This window comes from Typopeltis vanoorti, chromosome 9, assembly GCF_054136105.1.
Source record: "Typopeltis vanoorti isolate ZY-2024b chromosome 9, IOZ_Tvanoo_1.0, whole genome shotgun sequence".
Classification (NCBI taxonomy): Eukaryota; Metazoa; Arthropoda; class Arachnida; order Uropygi; family Thelyphonidae; genus Typopeltis; species Typopeltis vanoorti.
Genome location: NC_143557.1, coordinates 44,683,953 through 44,707,858, shown reverse-complemented (window position 1 = coordinate 44,707,858; position 23,906 = coordinate 44,683,953). Strand labels below are relative to the sequence as shown.

The 23,906-nt window shown below is 35.3% G+C and overlaps 1 protein-coding gene across 2 annotated transcripts in view; it reads right to left on the bottom strand.

Annotated features, from left to right (window-relative positions):
* Positions 1-23,906, bottom strand: part of LOC150103011 (poly(A)-specific ribonuclease PARN-like) — a 322,707-nt gene that overhangs the window by 4,993 nt on the left and 293,808 nt on the right. For both annotated transcript variants that reach the window (XM_090397872.1, XM_090397871.1), the window contains exon 18: positions 17,708-17,769. In XM_090397872.1, coding sequence (XP_090253998.1) covers positions 17,755-17,769 — 15 coding nt within the window. In that variant the 3' untranslated portion in view covers positions 17,708-17,754. The remainder of the gene's footprint in view (positions 1-17,707; positions 17,770-23,906) is intronic.

Sequence of the window (23,906 nt, the reverse complement as noted above, 5' to 3'; positions counted from 1 at the left end):
GGCAAACTGGTCAGAGGAACACGTGCAAATGCAGACAGGATTAACTAACCTATCATATGCAGCAATAAGGTTTTAAGAAGCCAAGTTATTTGACAGTGACCAGCCAATGAGCCTAACATGAAGTGAAAGATAGGTTAAATAATTTATGGCCTCCATATTTCTCAAGGCATAAGCAGAATTCTTTTAGCACTAACTATTAGAAATCAGTAGGCAACTATCAGCCACCCTTTGCTAAGCCACGAGATGATTAGATTTCATGTCTACGAAAGCATTAGATGAAAATACAATGGATAAATGCTGCCATATCACATTTCTAATCTGAACTAATGTTATGTGGAAATATAATGTCAGTTCATCTTTATCAAATTTCCAATATGTACCTTCAAAGAGTATACAAGTACTATAATAGTACTACATGATAATTTACATTAGTAACCTCATTTTTTTTTTTTTTTTACTATTACATGACACCTCAATGGAGTATAAGGACTTCTTCATCACAGAACCTACCATCTATGCTAGTTAATCCAACCTCTACCCACTGTATATTCCACCATTCAAACTATGCAATCACTGTCCACTAATATACTACATAACCCACCATCCACACTACATCTACCACTTGTTAATAGTATTTTTGTCTCTTAATTTTCTGATAAGCAGGATTAAAAACCTCAGTTTCTAGGAGAAAAAATATGCTACATCCATATGAGAGTTGCTAATATACCTTCAATTGAAAAAAAAAAAGTCTAATTCTACTAAGGAAGAGAAATGAACTGGAGGATGCACTGTCACATCATTCTTTCAATGTATTTACCCATACTCGATATGTCATGGCGATAAGTTCCTTATCAATAATTTCTGCTCAAATGGTCTGTTATCTGTCAGAACTCCAGCGTATCCTGTGAGATGTTATATTTCAGTCTTCAAATTGCATCAATCCATGTAGATCTTAGTCTTCCACTTGATCTTTTTCTGTCATCCTACCATCACACATTTGTTTTGCTACCTGTTTAAATGACTATACCACTTTATATTAGCTCTGTTCACACTTTCTTGAATGCAAACAATATCAACTTTCATGTAGCTAATGCATCATTGTTTTTAATATAATGCTGAGTCTGATGCTATCTGTTTACATCACTAATTTTTCTCAAAAGTCTCACATCTGTAGCCTCCATCTTTGATGGACTGTTTTATTTCTAACTCAAATCTGAGACTAATAAGTTATAATTGATTTACTTAATCTTTACATTGCTTGTTAGCTTACTACATATTTACTTAATTACTTTCTTATTCCATATAAAATTATTCAAATAGCTCCTCATTACACCAGTTTTGTATTGCCTAGATCCAGAGTTAATTTTTCACTGAAAACTTTGCAAGATCTGAAATATTTTACTTGTTCTACAGGTCCTGCAATAAGAATGCAATTGATGTTTTCCCTTGTTCTGGCCTACTTCTAGCTTTTTTTTGTTTATTCTCATGGAAAATTTGTTACACCATTTATTCAATTTGGTAGAAAGCTATGCCAATCATCCTACTCCAGTTGCTTTCCACATTTCAAGTTCCTGATGTCTTTTTTTTTTTTCTGTCTTAATTAAGTACTGATATGTATTCTTGATTGCATTTCTCTTGAATAATGTTTACTACTGTTCTTCTGTAGCTGCTTCAGTCACCCTCCTTTAAGAATCATTACTTTGCCATCTGATTCTTTTCACAGTATTTTTACCTCTTCCTTTTTAACAGAGTGGGACACCATTGTTTTGAAAAATGCTTTTCAATTTTCTGAATGTGCTTTTTTTTTCTTTTCAATTACAGAATATCATTAAATTGATAACTGCTTCACATTTCTTATGTTTAATTCTGATTTATATGTATCTTAATGTTTAATGTGCATACTGAATTTTTTGCACATCTGGTTTATGGATAATCATAAATACAGGGTGTTCGGGATAAATTTGACAGTTTCGTAAGGAAAAAGAAAATCTTCTTTGTATCTATTAAATTTAATGAATTGACAAAAAAACATTACAGGCAGAGTTAATTACAATACTATCAACAAGATTTACTCAAAATAACCACCATTAGCATCGATCACAGCTTCAATTCTGCTTCGGAACCTCGAACAAGCTGATGCTACAGTCTCCCTGGGAAGGGCCGCAAAAACTGTTTTAATTTTATCCATTAACTGGGCTTTTGTATTACTGGAAGTGCGATTGGTGTCTTTTTCAACTGCGCCCCATACAAAATAATCCATGGGGTTAAGGTCTGGGGAGTTTGGAGGCCAAACATTTGGACTGGTGAAGTCGTAGAAATTTTCAGACAACCATTTTTGACTTTTCCCAGAGGTGTGGCAAGGGGCCGAATCCTGCTGCCATACATACGGCCTACCATTGGCTACCCTTGTTATCCAGGGCTTGACTACAGTTAGCAACTCCACGAACAAAGCCCGAATTCCAATGCCAGGGTTCTTCAACACCTGTTCCTGCAGATTTGCGAGGAATTCTGCTGTACGAACGCAATCAGATCGTCTGCTAGGGATCTTTCTTCTTGCTACATCCTCGTAGTCACCATTGCAAGTCTCTAGTTCATGCCTGATTGTTTTTACTGTATTCAGGGAGCATTGGGCAGCAGTCGTAATATCCTTATTTTGATGGCGGGCACGAATCATCATGATACAAGTTATTCTCTTCCATGATTCAGGTGGGTTCCAGCTATCCATCCTTTCTGACATCTTGTATATGAATGAAGAAGGGTCCAAACTTTTAAATGAAGAGAAGTGTGTGTTAATACATGTAACTTACGGAAAAATATAATTAATTATAAATATGCCAAATTTATCCCGAACACCCTGTATATATATATATATATATATATACACACGTGTATATACAACTATTATTGTATCTATGTATGTAATTTATCTGAGACATAATAAAATGTTTAATTTATCTGGATATACGGAGTCAAAGACTCATCTGGGAGGTACTTTTATCACACACACACAGCTCATCATGTCTTAAACACACTCAAACTCCCTGAAGACGACACCACACTCTCCCTCAAGGCATTCCAATCATATAGAACTCTGCATGAAAAAAAACCTGCCTCTCACTCCCCTACTCACACCCTCTTTATACAGTTTCCAGGGATGACCTCTGGTTCTCCCATTATTTTCTGAACAACTTTTCCAGCATTGATCCTATAACAACCCCTTATCAACTTGTAGGTCTTTATCATATCTCCCATCTTCCTCCTGTCCACCAGACTGCAAATTACATCTTCTCAATCTTTCCTCCTTCTCACTATTCCTACATCTTCCTTCATTTTGTCCATTGTTTTCTCACTGTGCGATGAAAATGCTTGGTGATATTGGGTCCCCTGTCTAGTACCTCTGCTTGTTCTAAACCATTTTCCCAAATCCTCACCTATTCTAACTGCTGCTATCACATTCTTATAAACATCTTTTAAAATGTCTATTAGTTTTTCTATCAATTCCATAGGATTCAAGCAATGCTATTGTCACTTTCTGTTCGATACTGTCAAATGCCTTCTGAAAATCAACAAAGCAAGTATATATGTTTTTGTTTTTTCTCCTTTGCTTTTTCTCTCTGCTATTAGCTGCATTGTCAAAATCTGTTGAATTGTATTCCTAAATCCTGCTTGCTTGTCTGCAAGTTATGTTTCCAATTGTGTTCTAAATCTTTTTGTCAGTATCATCACCTTACCAAGGTTACTTGTCAAGGTTATTGTTATATAATTTTTACATTCTAACTTATTTCCTTTCTTGTATAATGTTACTATTATTGATTTCTGGCATTTTCCCTTAATTCCATACCATATGACATAGTTGGTGTATTTCTGTAACCACACTTTCGTCACCATATTTAATTATTTCTCTAGTGATGTTATCATTACCAGGACTCTTGTTTTGTTTTCAAGGTATGTTTACAATTGTGTACTCAGTCTTTCTGTCAATGTTATCATCATCACCTTACCAAGGTGACTTGTAAAGCAATTGTTCTATAATTTTTACATTCTAGCTTATTTCCTTTATTGTATAATGTCTCAATATACCTGTCATTTTATAAACCTCAGCACTTTGAATGTTACAACTGATACTATTCTTAGTAGGCTTTCCTCTAAATGTTAATAAACAAGTTCAAATAATCAGATATGACATGAAAATTAACTCTAAGTATACATATTTTTTATGATATAAATTAAATATATCAAATATCAAGTATTGCATCAAAGAATCAGCTTTTTTTTATGCTATATTGTTGGCAAATTTAAAAAATACATCTGAAACATCAATAAGAACATTATTTGCTTTCTAAAACTGGCATATCTATGAGTTTGAATTTGCTGTACTGTATTATAAACTACTCTAAACATCAGAGAATTTTAAAATGTTCATATGCCATTAAAAAGTTTTATATCAACAATATGCAGCTCTCCCTTCCAGTTTAGGAATCTCTGCATATACTATTCATGGCCCGAAGACATAGATCAATCACCAGTTGGGTAGAAGCTTGAACTGTTTTTGTGCTAGTGAACCTATATGATGGTTGTTTCCATGAATTTCTTGTTTTCACTTTCAATGGGGCACTTGTCTTTCATCCTCTATGATCATGTTGCATTGGTAATTATTGCCACCTTGTTCATAATGCAAGAGCAAATGACTATTATCTTCTCTTTTAATTTCTTATTTGGTATTCAGATAGCATGAAATCTATAACATCAGTGCCATGTGTGGGCAAGTGATGAGGAAAGAGATGAAGGAAACTATTAAATGTTTCTTGAAGAGCTGATGGTTCAAATAATTGGGAGAAAATGGTAGAGGGTTGTTACATGGAACAGCATTCTCCATACGATTTCCTGAGAATGGAGGATGAGAGGTTGGTTTGATAAGTTGGAAGCTGAATTATGATTGGAAGGGACTAGCAGATGTTTTCTTCTTACATGTTTAGAGGAAAGCGAATGATGATTAGTTTGGGTGAAGCATTGAGAAAAGACATTGTGCAGTAAGAGAGCAATTTTTGAGTAAGTGATTAGAGCAGGGGTGGGGAACCCCTTGCCCGTGAGTATTTCAGTTCGCCCCTTTGCTGATGTACTTGTATGTACATGTAAATAAAATTTTATAATAATTTAAATTTAAATAATTAAATATACAAAACCAAAAATAGCTATATTACATATAATACGACCGTCATACGTCTGGTAAGATATTTATTGCACACTACATACACTATATATAAGAGTTAAAATTTACCAGTCGCCCGCGGAAGTTTTTAAATTAGCAATTTTTGCCCTTGATACTAAAAAGGTTCCCCATCCCTGGATTAGAGGGAGTTGATGGGAGAGAGAGAGAGAATTCATCTATTAAGCAGATTACCCTCTGTTGGATAGTAGTAAGTATGATTACAGTATTCTGAGTTTGCAGATCTGGAATTTGTGTAGTGTTCAGGGGAGCAGTAGTAGCTTGAATGGAAGAGGATCCTTTTTTTTTTTTTTTTTTTGGGAGATAATGGATGTGATTAATGTGTGTGTGACAGGAAAGATATGATGTGAAGATCAACTCAAGAAATGAAAACACTGGTTTTACTGAAAATTGGAATATCAGAAGTACTGGAAAGTGAAGTAAGTTCTTTCTTCCAAGAAACAAGATAGGGTTGTGTTTTGGTAGCACTGAGGTTCACTGTTTTGGAGAATAGTGAGATTCAGTGTCTTTCAATGTCTTGAACATTAAACTTGAATTGTTTGAGTCCAAACAATGTTGAAGAAGAGGAATGGATTGCACTCTCATCAGCAAACTATGAATAGGATACAGCACTACTGAGAGGTCATTAATGTAGAGAGAGAGAGAGAGTCCTGGTGCTATCCTACACATGTTATTTCATTCAGTGATCTGCAGACAGGAAACCATTCACCATGACATGCGCATTGAATGACGAGAGAAGAGAAAACGTGCAACTCATTCTCAAAGGACAGATCATAAGACAGTTTGATAAAGAGGCATCTACAAGGGGGGGGGTCAGGAAAGTTCTGATAAACACCTAGAACAAAAATGATATTAAAGCAACTGATATAACCACAAGAAAGAACATATGAAGATATAAGAACATAAGTTACCTTCATAACTCTGCTGCTAGTATGTTCTTTCTTGTGATTATATCAGTTGCTTTAATATCATTATTGTCTAGGTGTTTATCAGAACTTTCCAGGCTGCTCTTATATACCATACCAGATCAGATGACTTGGAAATGTCAAGAATGACCACAAGTTTCATCAACTTTTCTATGGCTTATGTTCAAAGAGGAGTAAGTTTCTATATTACTTGAGTTTAATCAATAACTATTAACGAAACTCCAGGTAGTGCAGGTTGTCTGTTATTCTTATTATTATAATGTGGTAACTTCTGTGATATCTGAAAGCTCATCATGAGAGGTGTTTATCAACCACTGTTCACACAATACCTATCTGATCTTTCCTTAAACTCATTTGTTTGAAGAATTCACTTCTGTCCTCCTCTGGCAATTCATTCCACTCATTTATTATTAACCCAGAAAATATCTAATCCTCACACCCTTGTTAACACATCCCAGGAAGATAAACAATTTTCCTTGTATTCTTCTTTTTCGTTGTGCTGGAAATTTCTTAAGCATCTGCTTTATGAAGCTCATTTAGTAATATGTCTGTCATTTCCCTCTCCCTATCAAGTAAGCTTTATAACCTATAAACAAGTAACCAAAGCGGTGAGTGTTTCCACAGGAAACACTCATGGACCACTCTCCATTTTGGTCACTTGTCTCTGGATCTTCTCCAGTGTGTGAAACATCCCTAAGAAATCCAGGTGACCAGTTCATACCATATCAAGACATTATCAAGAGGATAATGAATTTTTTTAACTCCACTTGTAAATGTGTTCTTCAGCATCCAAATGAAAGTTCTGAAGCTATTTTACCCACTTTTCTAGTCATCCATCTGAACTCGAAATCCTTCCACCTAAAATCACTTGTCTCATCAGTTTCCTGCAATTCAGTTCCATCATTGTGATGCACAGTTTGTAATCTTTTGATTTCATAATGCATAATATAAACTTATCTCATTGTGTAGGCATCTCTGGAGAAAGGACATATTGGAATCACTATTTTCTGGTATTAAACCGCTCAAAAGTCAAAAAAAGAAAGCAAGTTTTAATTCTTAATGTTTAATGTGCATACTGAATTTTTTGCACATCTGGTTTATGGATAATCATAAATACAGGGTGTTCGGGATAAATTTGACAGTTTCGTAAGGAAAAAGAAAATCTTCTTTGTATCTATTAAATTTAATGAATTGACAAAAAAACATTACAGGCAGAGTTAATTACAATACTATCAACAAGATTTACTCAAAATAATCACCATTAGCATCGATCACAGCTTCAATTCTGCTTCGGAACCTCGAACAAGCTGATGCTACAGTCTCCCTGGGAAGGGCCGCAAAAACTGTTTTAATTTTATCCATTAACTGGGCTTTTGTATTACTGGAAGTGCGATTGGTGTCTTTTTCAACTGCGCCCCATACAAAATAATCCATGGGGTTAAGGTCTGGGGAGTTTGGAGGCCAAACATTTGGACTGGTGAAGTCGTAGAAATTTTCAGACAACCATTTTTGACTTTTCCCAGAGGTGTGGCAAGGGGCCGAATCCTGCTGCCATACATACGGCCTACCATTGGCTACCCTTGTTATCCAGGGCTTGACTACAGTTAGCAACTCCACGAACAAAGCCCGAATTCCAATGCCAGGGTTCTTCAACACCTGTTCCTGCAGATTTGCGAGGAATTCTGCTGTACGAACGCAATCAGATCGTCTGCTAGGGATCTTTCTTCTTGCTACATCCTCGTAGTCACCATTGCAAGTCTCTAGTTCATGCCTGATTGTTTTTACTGTATTCAGGGAGCATTGGGCAGCAGTCGTAATATCCTTATTTTGATGGCGGGCACGAATCATCATGATACAAGTTATTCTCTTCCATGATTCAGGTGGGTTCCAGCTATCCATCCTTTCTGACATCTTGTATATGAATGAAGAAGGGTCCAAACTTTTAAATGAAGAGAAGTGTGTGTTAATACATGTAACTTACGGAAAAATATAATTAATTATAAATATGTCAAATTTATCCCGAACACCCTGTATATTTATGTCACCATCTTAATAAGATAAAGTTCACTGAAAAAAAAAAAAAACGTAATCATGTGCATGTAGGATACAGAGAAGGAACATTTTATTAGTTAGGATTTTTTAAAAATCACGTTTAATATAGTTCCCAATATTAGACAATATAACAAGGTTTTATGCAGAACACTGCTTATATGCTAGAATGCAGGCTAAAAGGTAACAGTTTATTTACCAAGTTTTTAAAGTTTTGTTTTATTTAAAACAGTATTATTCAGACATAAATGAATATTTTCTGAAGTAAAGATGATGCAATGTGGAGAGAGAATGTAATAACTTGAGTGTAAAATAAATGTTGAAGGTAAAAAAACTAATAAATAAACATAAAAAATGTATCAAATAACAGGAATAAAACATGAACCATGTAAATTATTAATGTGATTAAAAAATGCAAATAAAAAAAAATATGCATTTGAAAATGGAAACAACTGGGAAAAAAAAAAAAAAAAAAAATCTGCATTATACATAAACAAGCCAATGAAATGGTGTTCTAGCCATTTTGTTCAATGTCAGCTTTTGGATATGGAAAACCAGGGCTCCAGATATCCAATTGCCACAGGCAAGTAAACAGAGACAAGTGACTTTTTGGCCTCATTCTGAATGTATTATTTTTTTTCTTTCACATAATACACTCCCCCCCCCCCTTAATCTATCTCATTTGCTGTCAAGATCACAGGTGGCTGCTAACAAATTCATCAGAAAAGTTTTATTTACAGATAGTTGGAAATAAAACTTCTGAATATGAAATCATTAATTCATACACTAGAGAATATTCTTTTAAAGAATTACTGAAACAGTTGCAATTTTAGTTGCTAGTTTTCTCTAAAAGTCACAATGTAAGCCAATCATCTTTCATCTTCACTTTCTTTTATCTCCTTTAAGGTTCAGAACTTTTTCCTTCTATATGAAAGACTGTTCATTTTTTTAGTAATTAAAAACTTAACCTGTCATACCCCCCCCACCACCAACAGTTGCTCTGCCGTCACTGCTGTAACCTAACTGATAACTTTTAAATGTTTTTCTTTCTGCATGAAAGACTTCGTAAATGTCTTCTTTTAAGTTCCAAAAATTACATTTCTCTCATAGCAACATTATACGGTTCTTTTCACTTCATGAATGCTCCACTACACAATAAAAATGAGCTGACATTATGTGTTATAGTTAGGATGCTTTATTTGAAAACAGTAAATCTTGCACACTTCAAATGTGTGAGAAAACACAGAAGTTTTTCATATCATATATGCATTCAAATTAAACTGTAGTTACCATTTCCAATAAATTAATGTATTTGTTTAGTTCAACATTAAACTTATATATGTATGTATGTATATACTGTATATTATTATTAGTTCAATATTAAACTTAAATATATATATATGTATATATATGTATATATATAGGGTGCTTAAGGGTCAAAGCTGTATAACTGAGAGGAGGCCTCCACATAGCCTTTAAAGGAATGCGGAGAACCGACCAGGGCTTCTGACCTAATGTCCAAACCTCACATTCTCGTGGTGCACCCTGTTGGGTATCTACTTGGATACTGAACGTACGAGGATGGGCTGGCAATTTGGGATCTAGCCGACCAAATTGTATTCTTATTGGTTAAACCAAAATATAGAATGATGGTACAATGTGACAAAATTTTATGCCGGCTGGGGCGTCGCCCGGTTAAACAAGGCCCCTGTTGTTTTCGCCAGGGAACCAGGGCAAACAGTGAAAAGTCAGCTACTGGAACAAATCTGAAAATAAACCCCAACTCAACATCACCAGAGTTAAAGATCGGTACTAACAACGTAAGAAGCCTGAATGGCAAAGAAATGGAGCTAGCTGAGGAATTAGATAAGTACCAGATCGAGATAATAGGGGTGACTGAAACAAAAAAGACCAAAACTGGTGAGATCTTTCTGAGCAAATAAATACAATAATGTTATATTCAGGCAATGACAACCAAGGAAAAGAAGGAGTAGCCATAGTATTCAACACTAAATACGAGGCTAATCTTCTTGAATGGCAGTCAGACTCAAGTAGAGTAATGTGAGCAAATATGAGAATGGGGAACTGGACAATGAGACTTATTTGTGCCTATGTTCCCACAGAAGGTTCTACTAAGGTAGAAGTGGAGGAATTTTTTTGAGGCTTTAGAAAAAGCAACTGACACAATGAAAAACGAAATGTTGGTCCTTGTTAGGGATCTAAATAGCAGAGTAGGAAATGATTGTGAGACATACAAAAATATTTTGGGAAAATTTGGAGAAAAGAGCAAAGCTAATAATAATGGCAAATATCTGTTGGATTTCTGCTCAGGACATGGACTGATTATTACAAACACCATGTTCCAATATAAAAATGTGCACAAATTCACATGGAGAGAAGAGGCTAGGAATAAGAAAAGTCTCATTGACTATGTTATTGTTGATAGTGATGTTTTCTCCCTGGTGCAGGACACCAGAGTGTACAGAGGATTTGAAATTGGAAGTGATCACTATTTAGGCTTGAGCAGGATAAAATTGAATTTCATATTGAAAAGAATAACATGTAAGAAAGTTTTAAAGCGAATAAAAGTTGAGCAGCTCTCAGATGTGAACTGTAGACTAAAATACACAAAGATTATTGAAGAAAAAATGAAAGAGTTTGAGAACAGGAACCAAACTTTAGAGATTCAGTGGCAAGCCTTGAAGAAAACCCTGATTGATTCAGCCAGAAAGGCATGTGGTGAGGTTGTCTGTAAGGATAAAAAAATCAGAACTCCATGGTGGACACAGGAAGTTAAAGAGGCAGTGAAGGAAAAGAACAAAGCATACCAAAAGTTCCTGTCAAATAAGTCAGCTTGTGCTCTTAGAGAATATAGAGACAAATGCAAGAATGCTAAACACTGTGTAAAACTAGCTAAACAAAAGTCATGGGAGGACTTTGGCAAGAATATAGAAAATAAATATCAAGAAGTGGCAAAATATTCTGGAGGTTGTTGAAGAAGCTTAAGAATGGAGGAAAGAGTGCTAAAAGGAATTAGAGATAATAAAGGTGACATGAAAACGGGAGAAAACGATATCCTTGAAGTATGGAGTAATTACTTTGAAAAACTGCTAAATGAAACAAGCAGTGATGACAGCACAGTGGTAAAAAACACTGACCAGGCATACATATCCATACTTGAAGTAGAGAAAGCCATCAAAGGCTTGAAATGTGGAAAGGCAGCAGGAGTAGATGATATTTGACCAGAAATGCTGAAGCATGGTGGTATAAGAGTCTTACAGTGGATGCACTGCATAGTTCAGAAAGCCTGGACAGAGGGACGAATTCCCGATGATTGGAGTAGAGCTCTCATAGTACCCATATATAAAAAGGGAAATAAAACTGCATGTGAGAATTACAGAGGTATTTCCCTACTGAGTGTTCCTGGCAAGATCTATGCAAGTATACCTGAGAAACAGTTGAGAAGAATTGTGGAAGAAAAGCTTGGTGAAGAACAAGCTGGATTCATGCCAAATAGAGGCTGTCAGGATCAGATCTTCACTTTACGACAAATAGTTGAGAAAGCATGGGAATATAACAAAGATACGTATTTAAGTTTTGTCGATCTGGAAAAGGCATATGACAAGGTGCCAAGAGAGAAGCTATTCAATACACAGATGGTGTCAATGGGGCATTATATCAATCAATACTTAGTCTTTATTTGAGTTGTAAGTCAGCAGTTAGAATTGAAGGAAGTACAGGAAGATGGTTTAATGTTAAATCTGGTGTGAGACAAGGATGTACATTATCCCCTCTGTTATTCATTATCTATATGGATCACATTATGAAGGAATGTGGTATTAAACCTGATATCAAAATTGGAGATGTTAATGTCAGCTCTTTGCTTTATGCAGATGATGTTATACTTCTAAATAAATCTGCTACAGGTCTGCAAGATTCTCTGACTAAACTGAATAGCTGTTGTAATAGATATGGTATGAAGGTCAGCAATAAAAAGACAATGAAAATAGGCAGAATCATTGAAAATGTCAACTGTGTTGTGAATGGAGAACCTGTGGAACAAGTAAAACATTTCAGCTATTCAGGCACGATTTTTACTGAAGATTGTGAATTAAATATAGAAATAGACAACAGAATCAGCAAAGCTGGTATGGTGGGAAGTCAATTGAATAAATTCATATGGAATAAGAGAGAAACTAGTCGGAACACTAAATTAGCTGTATACATGACAGTGTTCAAACCAGTTTTAACTTATGGATCTGAAAGCTGGGTCAGAAGTAAAACACTTGACCAAAGACCAGAGACCACAGATATGAGAGTCCTGAGAAAGATTATAGGCGTGAACAGATGGCATCAATGACAATATCATATTAAAAACGAGGATATTAGGAAAGAACTTTACATTGTCAGCATCCAGGAATGCATTAAAAGAGCTAACCTCAGGTGGTATGGTCACTTAAACAGAATGGGCGAGGACAGATTAGCAAAACAAGTGTTCTGAGCCAGGTTGGCAGCAAAACGACCCAGAGGAAGGCCAAGATATAGGTGGATTGATACGGTACAAAGTGCTTTAGACGATAGAAATATAAGATCTGATAATGTTGGAGTCTTGACAAGTAACTGATTTGGAGGAAAATTGTAGATAGGAAATTAATAATGATGTAATTTTTTTCATGTAGTACTATCATATCCTGTACACCCCTTGAGGGTACATGGCAGGAATTTGATGATATATATATGTGTTTATTATTGAACTAAATGAATGTATAATATAATGTAATGTAACGTACTGAATGTATATACCTAGATATACACATATATAGTATGCACGACATATATGTAATAGACTATCCATTCTTTAAAAAAAAATAAAAATAAAAATAAATAAAAATAAAAAAAAATTGTACTTTTCTTACAATATTATTTCATCAACAAAATAAACCTGTAATTATAAACACAAACTAAAACTGATACAATCTAATTAAATACTGCAGTACATCTATATAACTTATTCTTCAAACAACTTCACCTCTTATGTACATGTGGAATTGTAATATAGTATTGTCTTAAGATTATTTTCACAGCTCAAAACATGAATTAGCTTAGTGTAATTAAAAATGTGAAATTGTATATAATGTAGATCATTTTATTTAAAAAATACAATTATCTTGCAAAGATAAGTCAAAGGTCAAATTGCATAATTGAGTGCATTGTGAAAAGTGAATTTGGCTCCACATCAAGTGCTACCTACTTTCTTGTTTTCATAAATTTTATTATTTGTCTTCCCTGTTAAATTACTGTTCATGGATAACTGATATAAATTCACCCTTCATTATGAACAACAAATGACAGAAAACAGAAACACACCATGTGAGAAGTCATGGTGTGGCATACATTTTAAAGATACATTAAAGGAAAGCATATTTCTGTATAATTAAGTGTCATGTGTAGTGAGAATTAAGGAATGTATTACTTTGTTTTGTCAACATAACATTTTTTTTAGTTCATTTGTTCTAACATCACTTATAACAATATTTATATAAAGTAGACCGATTGGGCAAGTAAACTTTTTTCTAGCTAGTAGATTTAACTTGTATTTCTGGAGTCCTGAGGAGAACTAGTTATGAGCTTGCCATGTAGTTCACAAGATGAAAAAAATACCCTTATTATCTTGTGAATCATGTAGAAATCTCATAGTTGATTTTTGCTATCTAAAATCTGATGATGAATTCACAAAATGGCTAGCACACTGCTGACATGTGTAGTTTTGTTTTTCAGTTTCTAACATTTGAAAATCCAGTTTTTATTATTTTTTTTAAATCACTAATTTGCTGTATTCATGTTTTATTCCTGCTATTTGATATCCTTTTATGTTGTAGGTTCATCTTTAATATTATTTAAAAAGGGGGTGTGAAATGGATGTGCAATTTTACTAAGCAAGAGATCTTCAAGGAAAAGAGAAATAATAAATAATAAAAGAATTTCTTTTACTTGTAACATACAAGTAAAAGAAAGAATGAACGTGAAAGAATAACTCTCAGTAATGTGATGTGGATGGTATGCAGGTGGCAGATGCAGAAGGACGATTCAACTAATGAGTGCCCATTTTGCTTAAAGCTACTGATCTGGTGTATGCAACATAGAGCTCGATGCTACCTCTATGGTGGAGGCTGCAACTCAAGTGTATGAGGAGGAGGAGGAACTAGACCTGTCATGTAAACTAAATATGAATTCGGCAATAGGGATTAATGCAATATCAGCATAGATATTAAAAGAGCATTCAGCTGAACTGGCTGTTCCTTTAACCCAGCTGTATAATTTGAATCTCAACACAAAGATTCCAATGGAGCAAAAATAATGTATAATTCCATTGCACATGAGTAGTGCAAAGATTGATATGTCTAACTACTAACCTATCACTATATCTAAAGTGGTGGCAGTGTGTAAATTTTGGAAAAGCTGGAAACAGACTACATTGACAGGGAATTGATTCTACACTGAACAGCATGATTTATTAAGGGAAGGTCATGTGTGAGTAATTTGATCACATTTCATAATGTGACAGTTGAGTTAGACAGAGGGAATGGATACAACATGGACTCTCATAAAGCTTCGACAAATTTGGTATGGAAGGCTCTTTCATAAGTTGGAGTATATGGGACTGGATTATAAGCTACCTACCAGTTTGGATAAGATGATGGTGACTGACATCAAAAAGTGGTGTATGGGGGATGAGAGTCTACAAAAATAAAATGACCAGTGGGTATAAACCAGGGATCAGTCCTTGGTGCACTATTATTCAATCTTTACATTAACTACATTGGAAAGAATTTAACAGGAGACATACAGCTATCTGCTGATGATGCAATGTAATCAAGAATGCAACTGACATGCAGTACTTGCAGAATGATTTGAATAAGCTGCAACTGTAGGCATGTGAAAAAGAACTGTCAATTCAACGTTAGTAAATATAAACTAATGGACTTTGGTGCAATGAAATATCCTATGATGTATTATATTGATGGGATTATGCTAGAAAAAACTGACCCAGGTGAGGGATCTTTGAATTTTAGTACATAGGAAGTAGAAGTTCTAAGAGCCATATAACGAAGGCTGCAAATACAACTCAGAGGCTAACTGTAAGGCAAAAATGAACGAAGACATTCAAGAATTTCAAGACATTCAAAAAGTTGATTTGCTTCTTTATAAGGTTTGATACACACTCATCTGGACTACTGTGCACAGATCTGATCACCTGGTTTCTAAGATGATGCAAATCAAGTGCAGAGGGTGCAAAAGAGTGTTAAGGATGATGTAAGGACTGTCAAATGTAGATTATGAGTAGAGATTTTTATACAGTTGAGAATTTTTGTATTGCAGATGCTAGCAAACAGGAGAAAGAGTGGTGGTATGACAGAGATCTATAAACTTCTGAAAGGACTGAACAGGATACCAGTAGATGAAATTTTTTTCATTTTATGGAGAATGGGAAGAAGATATCCATGGACGTACAGAATGAATGCACCCAAGAAAGGGATGAAAGCTTGATTTTTCTCTCAGAGTGGTGCATGACAGGAATGGCTTGCCATGATGAGTCCCTGATTCCGAAATGGTCTCTAGCAATAATAATTTTTTGGCTCAAATAATGAAATTCTGTCCCAATATCGTATCATCTTTACCTTCAAAAACATCTGAATATGCCTGATTAGTACTCTTACAAATAAAAATTAAACAACAAAAAAAATTAATATATAAGTTGCATAAATTTAATTAGTAAATAAATACAATAACTATTTAAGAGAATATGTTTTATGACTAAAGAATATGCAGTAATAACTGATTAGTTAAAATTTGAAACTTACACCTACTAGTTTTGTGTACCTACAAAAAAAAGCTGGTGGGTTCATCGGGGTTTAATAAACAGCAAAAAATATATAAATAGAAAACAAACTTGTCCCAAGATTGAAAAGACATTACAAGAAAAATAAACAAATTCATGCTAACAAATAAGTGCAGCATCACATGACATGCATTTAGCTGTCTGCAGTTAACTGAAGGTTAGTGAAGTTGAAGTCTATGATGTTAAAAGATTTAATAAGAGATTTCCATGTCACTTAATATATGTCTTTGGTTTTTATTCTCTGATCCATATGAATGGCCATAACCGATTCCTTTAGAAGTCTGGTGAAAAAAAAATTTATTCTAAACAACGAATGGCTGGAACTTCCCAATTAATAGCATGGTTGACCAGAGCAGACCTTTCTTTTATGCTCAACATGTTCCTTCTCTCAGCTCAAATCTATGACTTGTTTGATCCTATGCATGATAAACCACAGAGCATGAAATTCTATATACTCCTGGGTATTTGTAGAAGGACATGATTTGTAGGACCTTGATGTGTATCATAAAGATACACATCAAGGAAAGGGAGTTGTCCATCTTTTTCAAGCTCTAATGTAAATTTGATAGTATATGTAATATACTATCTAATAGTATATGTTAAGAGAATGAAGACATTGTTACAGACTTGGGAGGTCATGTTTCCAAATAATAAAATTATCATCAATACATCTCCACCAAACCACTGGGTTTAGAGTTGCTTCTGCTAGCAAAGTCTTTTCAAAGTTCTCCATAAAAAGGTCAGCCATGGAGGACAGAGGGAGTTTCCCATTGTAAATCCAAATTTTTGTTTGTAAAACACATTATTCCACCAAAAAAACTTGGACCGAAGATTGCATTCAAATAAGTTTGTGACATCTGGTGAAAGATATTCTCCAATGAATGTTTGACATCATCATCTATGGGGGCATTAGTAAACAGGAACACTATGTCAAGACTTGCAAGGATGTCCTTGCAAGTCTTGAAATTCCTAAAATTGAGTAGGAATAGTCAGAAAGTAATCTTGTGATTTTTCATTATAATCTTTCATATTCGCAACTACCATTGTGCTCTCTTAGTCTGCTCTCAGAATTATAATATTTCTGTTCTTCATAAGTGATAGAAAAGCTTGCTTTGTGAGATGGAGATATCAGATCTTGGAATTGATGAAGAAAGGAAAAGAGCAGCAAGTTTCAGTCTGATAATATTGGCAGTATTTAGTGGGAGGATACAAACTCCTTTTTTTTTTTTTTTTTGATGCTACACACACACACAAAAAAAAATCAACTTTTGGAATGTAATCCAGAGTTATAACATAATTAAAAGCTTTTCTTTTTTTTTTTAAGAAGAGATTTTCTGAATGTGATAGGTGTTGTTTTGAAATCGCTGCTGCTCTTCTCCTTTCTTAACTGCAGACAGATAATTTGTGTCACCTGACTTTACATTTATTTGTTGGCATGAATTTATTCATTTTTCTTTTAACAGTTTTTACCGTTTGTAATAACTTACAGAGAAAGCTTCATTTCCATAAAGCCTTCCTATTTTTATGTTATTAGAAGCATTTCACATTTCTGATTCTATAAAGGTATGAAAAATAATAAGCTTTCTTGTTGTAAAATTGGCTAACCTTGATCTTTGTACTCCTCTTCTTCTGGGATAGTCTCAATACATCGATTAACAGTAGCTAACCTTAAAAAAAAATAATAAAAAATAAATAAATAAATTTTTGTTTGATCAAATTCAATCACTAAACATTATTTTGATATTAATATTTTCTTTCATAGTTACATGGCGATGAGCATTACGTTTAATATAAATGAATATAACTACCGTGAGACGCGATGCATTTGTCCTAACGCTGCTTCTTAAACACAAGCGAAAGTCCTTTTTTTGAGAGTTCTTTCAAAACTGCCTCCACAGCTTTTACACATGATTTGTTGCTTTCGAAATGGCGGCCTCTTAGTGGTTTCTTGAGCTGAGGAAACAGCCAGAAATCACACTGTGCGAGATCAGGACTGTATGGAGGGTGTGGTAGGATATCTATGTTGTTCTTCTGCAAAATGTCCACTACGCAACCAGCAATATGTGGCTTTGCATTATCGTGGTGCAATAAGAAGCCATTCTTGCAATGGACGCTTCCTTTTGACGTGCTGTACCATTGTCCGTAAAACATCTGCATAGTATGAGCCGTTTACAGTATTCCCGGGTTACAGCATGTTGGTAAACAATGCCTTCGTAGTCCAAAAACATTATGGTCATAACTTTACCAGCCGATTTACAGTTTTTGCTTTCTTGGGGGTAGGCAAAGACGGATGCTTCCATTCACTGCTTTGTTGTTTCATTGTAGGGTCACAGTGATACAACCAAGCTTCATCTGCTGTAATGATGCGTTTTAAGAAGTTGTTGCCTTCTTGTTCCAGTCTTTCTTTCCATTCGTGCACACATTTACTTGATGCTGCATTTGCTCCAGTGTCAAGAGTTTGGGAATCCATCGGGCGCAAACATGTTTCAGTCCCAAATGTTCAGCCACGATTGAGTGAACACTTCCCACAGAAATATTCAGGACAACATGCAGCTGGTGTACTGTAATTCTGCGATCCTCCTTGATGATAATCGCTGCTGTGTTGATCATTGTCTCTGTGATGGACGTTGAAGGTCTTCCCTCACATTCAAGATCTTCCACATTTTGCCTTCGTTCCTTAAAAGTTTTATGCCAGCGAAAAACACTTGCCCTCGACATTGCTTCATCTTGGAAAGCTTTGCATATCATGTTAAAAGTGTCCGATGCCGATTTTTGCAAATGCACACAAAATTTAATTGCATAACGCTGTTCCAAGTATGCTTCCATTTCAATGACTGGTCATGGCTCGTAGGCACGCCGAAACAAGCTTGCGTTTAGTCACGTGACACTCTGGCACATCAGCCCGTATACGCCATCCATCAACCTCTTTTATTAATACAGACAGCAACATTTCTTTATTCCACAGAAATTAAAACTAAATGTATGTATTTTACGTTAACAAATAAGCTAGATCACAGCATAACTATAAAATGGTATGAAATGAAATGTAGTGATATTCAAAACTGTAACTGTAGCTTAGTTAAAAAGAATAATCAGTAGAGTATTTGGGCCTCATATCGACGGCAATCTGAAATGGAACTACCATATCTTAGTTTTAACAAATAAGTTAAGGTATATAATTAACAGAATATATAATATTAAAACATTTGTAAATGCAACATTTTTTAAGATGCTTATACTATTATTATTATATGATCACCTCGGTGGAGTCCAAAGATTCATTGTAGGAGATCTAAACAATCGATCATACCTCTCCTTGAACCAATTAACAGACAAAGCTCCCACAACTGGCTCTGCCAACCCATTCCACTCATTCACAACTCTCCAAGCAAAAAAAAAATCTAGTCCCCTGCTAACACACCTTCATTCAACTGCTAGGGATGACCCCTTGTTCTGGACCCTCTAGCCAAGTGCTGACACATTTCCCCACATCAATACTATAAAACCCTTTAAGAATTTAAATATTTCCATCATATCCCCTCTTTTTCTCCTAGCAACCAACTTCTGCAATCCACACACCCTCAATCTATTCTCACAGGGAACTTTTCACAGACCACTCACCATCTTGGTCACTTGCCTCTGAATCTTTTCCACCACTTCCTCATACCCAAGAGACCAGCCTGAGCACAGTAATACAGATGTGGATATATCAAGGCCTTATAAAGAGGAATAACAACTTTCTTATCTCTACTTGTTAGCATGGTCTTCAATAGCCAATATGCCCTCTAAACTTTAAATCTCTTTAAACCACCACTCCTAAATCTGGAGCTTCATCTATTTCCCGAAGTACAGTACCATCGATCTGTTAAAGATTTGGATAAATCTATTTATCCAAATGCATATCTCCACATTAAACTGATACCTATTATCTTCTGTCTATATGGCCTATTTAAATCGTCCTGCAAGCTCTCTCTCCCTCCCCGACATCACCTTGATTAACTATTACTTTACCTAATTTCACATATCAGCAAACAACTGAAGCAATGGTCCCAGCAGCAAATCTTGTGGCACCACTAGTCACCTGTTTTCGCCTCGATTCTGCCTCTCCGTATACTGCTTTTTGATATCTATCCAGCAGCCACCCTCTTATCCACTTAACCACTGTCATATCCATCCCTATTTGTTCAAATTTGCATAACAGAGTTCCATGTGGTATTTTGTCAAACGTGTTTGCAAAATCCAGCAGAATCATCATGTAGTCATTTCCTTTATCCAACTCAACTGTTATTCTATTATAAAAAAGTTAGTAAATTACTAAAGCATGATTGATCCTTCACAAAGCCATGTTGCCTCTCATACAGTATCATATTCTTATCCACCAATTCTTGAATTTTCTTTTTGACCGATTTTTCCAGTACTTTTACTATCACACCTGAGATATTGATTGGCGTATAATTTGCTACTGCAGTCCTAGAACTTCCCTTATGTAAGAGAATTATCTGGAACTATACCAGAGCTGACTTAAATTAAAGAGCCCAGTCAGAGACATTGCCAGTTCTATTGCAGATTCTCATAAAACCCGAGCTGATATCCCATCTAATTCCACAGCTGTATTTACACGGAGATTCTGCAATATACTAAGAACCATTAATTCATCCACCTCTGTTCTTACATTAGTGTCCGTCACATATGTTAAACCAGTAACCTCACTAGGATTGTATACTCTCAAAATGACCACTCAGTAACTCAACTCTTTTATCTGCTGTCTCCTCGTGACCATCATTACTCATTAAGGTTAATCTTCCACACTCATTCTTCCTCTTACTTGCCACATAACAAAACTCATTCCTTGCCATGCTGGTTACCTTTCTTGCCTGAGCCTTGTATTCTTCATAAGTTTGCTGTCAACCTTTCTCCTTAATACCCCCCACAGCATTTTCTTCTTCTGCAGCTCATGCTTCATGATATTACTCATTCATCTAACTCCTACCTAATTAACCCTTCTTACCTTAGGTATACAATTTAATATTGCTTCCTTTAGATGACCCTTAACTATTTTCCATGCACTACTTACATCATTCCCTTGCAGTGTTTTATGATGGAACAGATTTAAGCTTCCTCCTAAGCTTGTCATAATCACTTGCCTTGTAGTTCCACATATATCCCTTCTTGACAGAATATTCCTCATGTTTTACAATCTCCACGTCTCCAAGATTGTATGGTTACTTTCACCAATCAGAGGCAATGCAGCCACCTTGGTTATGGATAACTCTTCTGATCCTACGACCATCTTAAAGCATAACTTTCATAACTGGAGGAAATGCAAACTGGACCACTATGTAGTAAATGACTTTCACTGCCAGGTAAAATGCCAGCACCATGCTTATTGGAGGTGTGAAGCCATGTTTCATCTCTAGAATTGGGGCCTTTGATTTCTGTTCCCTGTCTTCTTACATGCAGTGAAGCTTACGAATTGCTGGATATGCCCTCCAGACAGTAATTACTGAACTAGGGAACCAGTACTTCTACTATTTGAGTACTTTCTCCAGAAAAGCAGCTTCCATAAGACAGCCATCAGATAGTATATGAAACTAATCTGTTTAAAAACACTTTAGGAGGCTTCCAAATCAGCTGGAAAATTATCTTATTGGGTTATGCCTGAAGGAGTGAGTATTATAGCAGCTTGCAAAAGTGCACTGTCAAAGTTGCTTGGATTGACATCTAGGCATTTCCTGTGTAGGAGTCATGTCTACAACTCCTTTGTCCCCATTGGATAAAAAATATCAAATAATACAAGAAAAAAACAAAAATATATTTTAAAAAAATCCAACAAAGCGACAAAATTCCTTGTAAAAAATACTTCCATAGAGACTTCACCGAGATACAGGGGCTTAATACTATCATCAACAATGTGCATCATCACTTAAAGAAATCCAAACCCAATTTGTTATTAAACTCTAAACCTCATCTGGCATCTTCTATGACTGCAGATCACCTAACTTCCAATAGTTCCATCTGTCTCCAAGATGCACTATGGTCATTATGCCATGGTACTGCTTCAAGCTGCCTCCTAAGTGTATCATAAGGGTAGAACAGGTGTATTTATTTGTGAGGTATAATATCTCATGTCAAAAGTTCTCAAATATAGAATCCTCTTTACTAATTTACTTTAAGCTCAAAATTTCCTTGTCTTCATTTGCTGCCTTTAACAATTTCCTAATTCCAATGATTATAGCAACTTTTTTTTTTTTAATCTCTCTCTCACTCTCTAAATTAATCATATACAATCTATAACCCAAACAACGACAATCACCTCGGAGATTTCACCTACAATTCTAACTTGATCTGCTTCTTTGACTTTACATAACAAATTGGAAGAAAAGCAGAACTTTTGTAGTGAAGTAATAATATAATGCAAATTGTTAACCTTACCAACCAAAATTCCAGATAAATCTCATAAAATGATTAGGATTATCTGGAACACCTTGGATCTTTTCTCAACCATCCCTCCCTCCAAACATGCTGTTGATGTTAGCAACTTAACACTCTTACCAACAAACTATAACCTTGTCAATATTTCTTTTCTACAGATTGTCCTTCTCCCAGACGATCTCAGTCTCATATCTTATGGTACTACAATGGTGCTAACGGGGATGACCTTCAGCACCTGCTTGGATCAAAATGGTTCAGTCAGTCAAATAACTGAAATTATTCTTCCTGCAATGAGTGACTATATATAATCCCCATTCCACTTAAAATTCTCAATCCTTATCCAAGGCATGATTTTCAACAAATGTAGCAAAGTAGTCTAAGCTAAAATTTTATGCAGCATCATCATCAAGCTGAAAACTTCAGCCACTCAATCAGCTTACACTACATCCCATAAGCATAAAAATCTTCAAATCTAAAGCAGACTCTAAGGGTAATCACTAAGCTTCCCTCTTCCTCCTCAAATGGAAGTCAGGACTTCTCCCATGTTGGCACCAGTCTTCTTTTCCAACTCTTGTTTAGACAAACAACTAAGGCAAAATCACTCTCACATACAAATCCACAAATTATTGCCAGTATTCCTTTTATGATCTTTTGTTAGAAGAATATCAGAAAGCTATTCAATAGCCTTGATACTAATATGTTTTCTGGCCAAAAAAAAAATGGTATCACTCAGGTTCTATTACGATTGTTTTAGTGTTCACAATACAGATTTTACCATTCTCACGTGAAAGCAGATCCCCCCCCCCCCCACTCCCCACACACAAACACAAAAACCATACCTTTAAACAAAGCCCAGATAAAGATTTGGAGAATCTCATGTGCTCTTGATATTTTCAAACTTCTGATCAAGTCTGACAATGCATCCTTCTTTCCAAGCTGCCATCTTATGGTCTTCTTCCTACTCTGTGAGTGGACTGCCAGCTTCCTCTCTTGTCACTCAGTGCATATTGCAGCAGATAGCTTCCTTTCATAAATTTTTTTACCCCATCAATACTGAAGTATTCCAAGGCTCGGTGGTGTCATTTACACTCTTTCTCCTATATACTGATAATCTCTCATAATTTATTCAATTAACACTAAAAAACAAAAAGGTTAAGCAATACTAGGAAGGTGGTCTGAAAAGTTCTTGGCGTAACAATGAAAAAACAAATTTCTAATTTCAAAATTATTTTTAATATTTCAACATAATCTCCCTTAAGACTAATACATTTATTCCAGCGATGCTCCAGAGTCATTATCCCGTCCCTGTAGTAGTTCTCAGTATGATCAGCAAAATACCCATCTACAGCTGCAATCACCTCTTGGTTCGAAG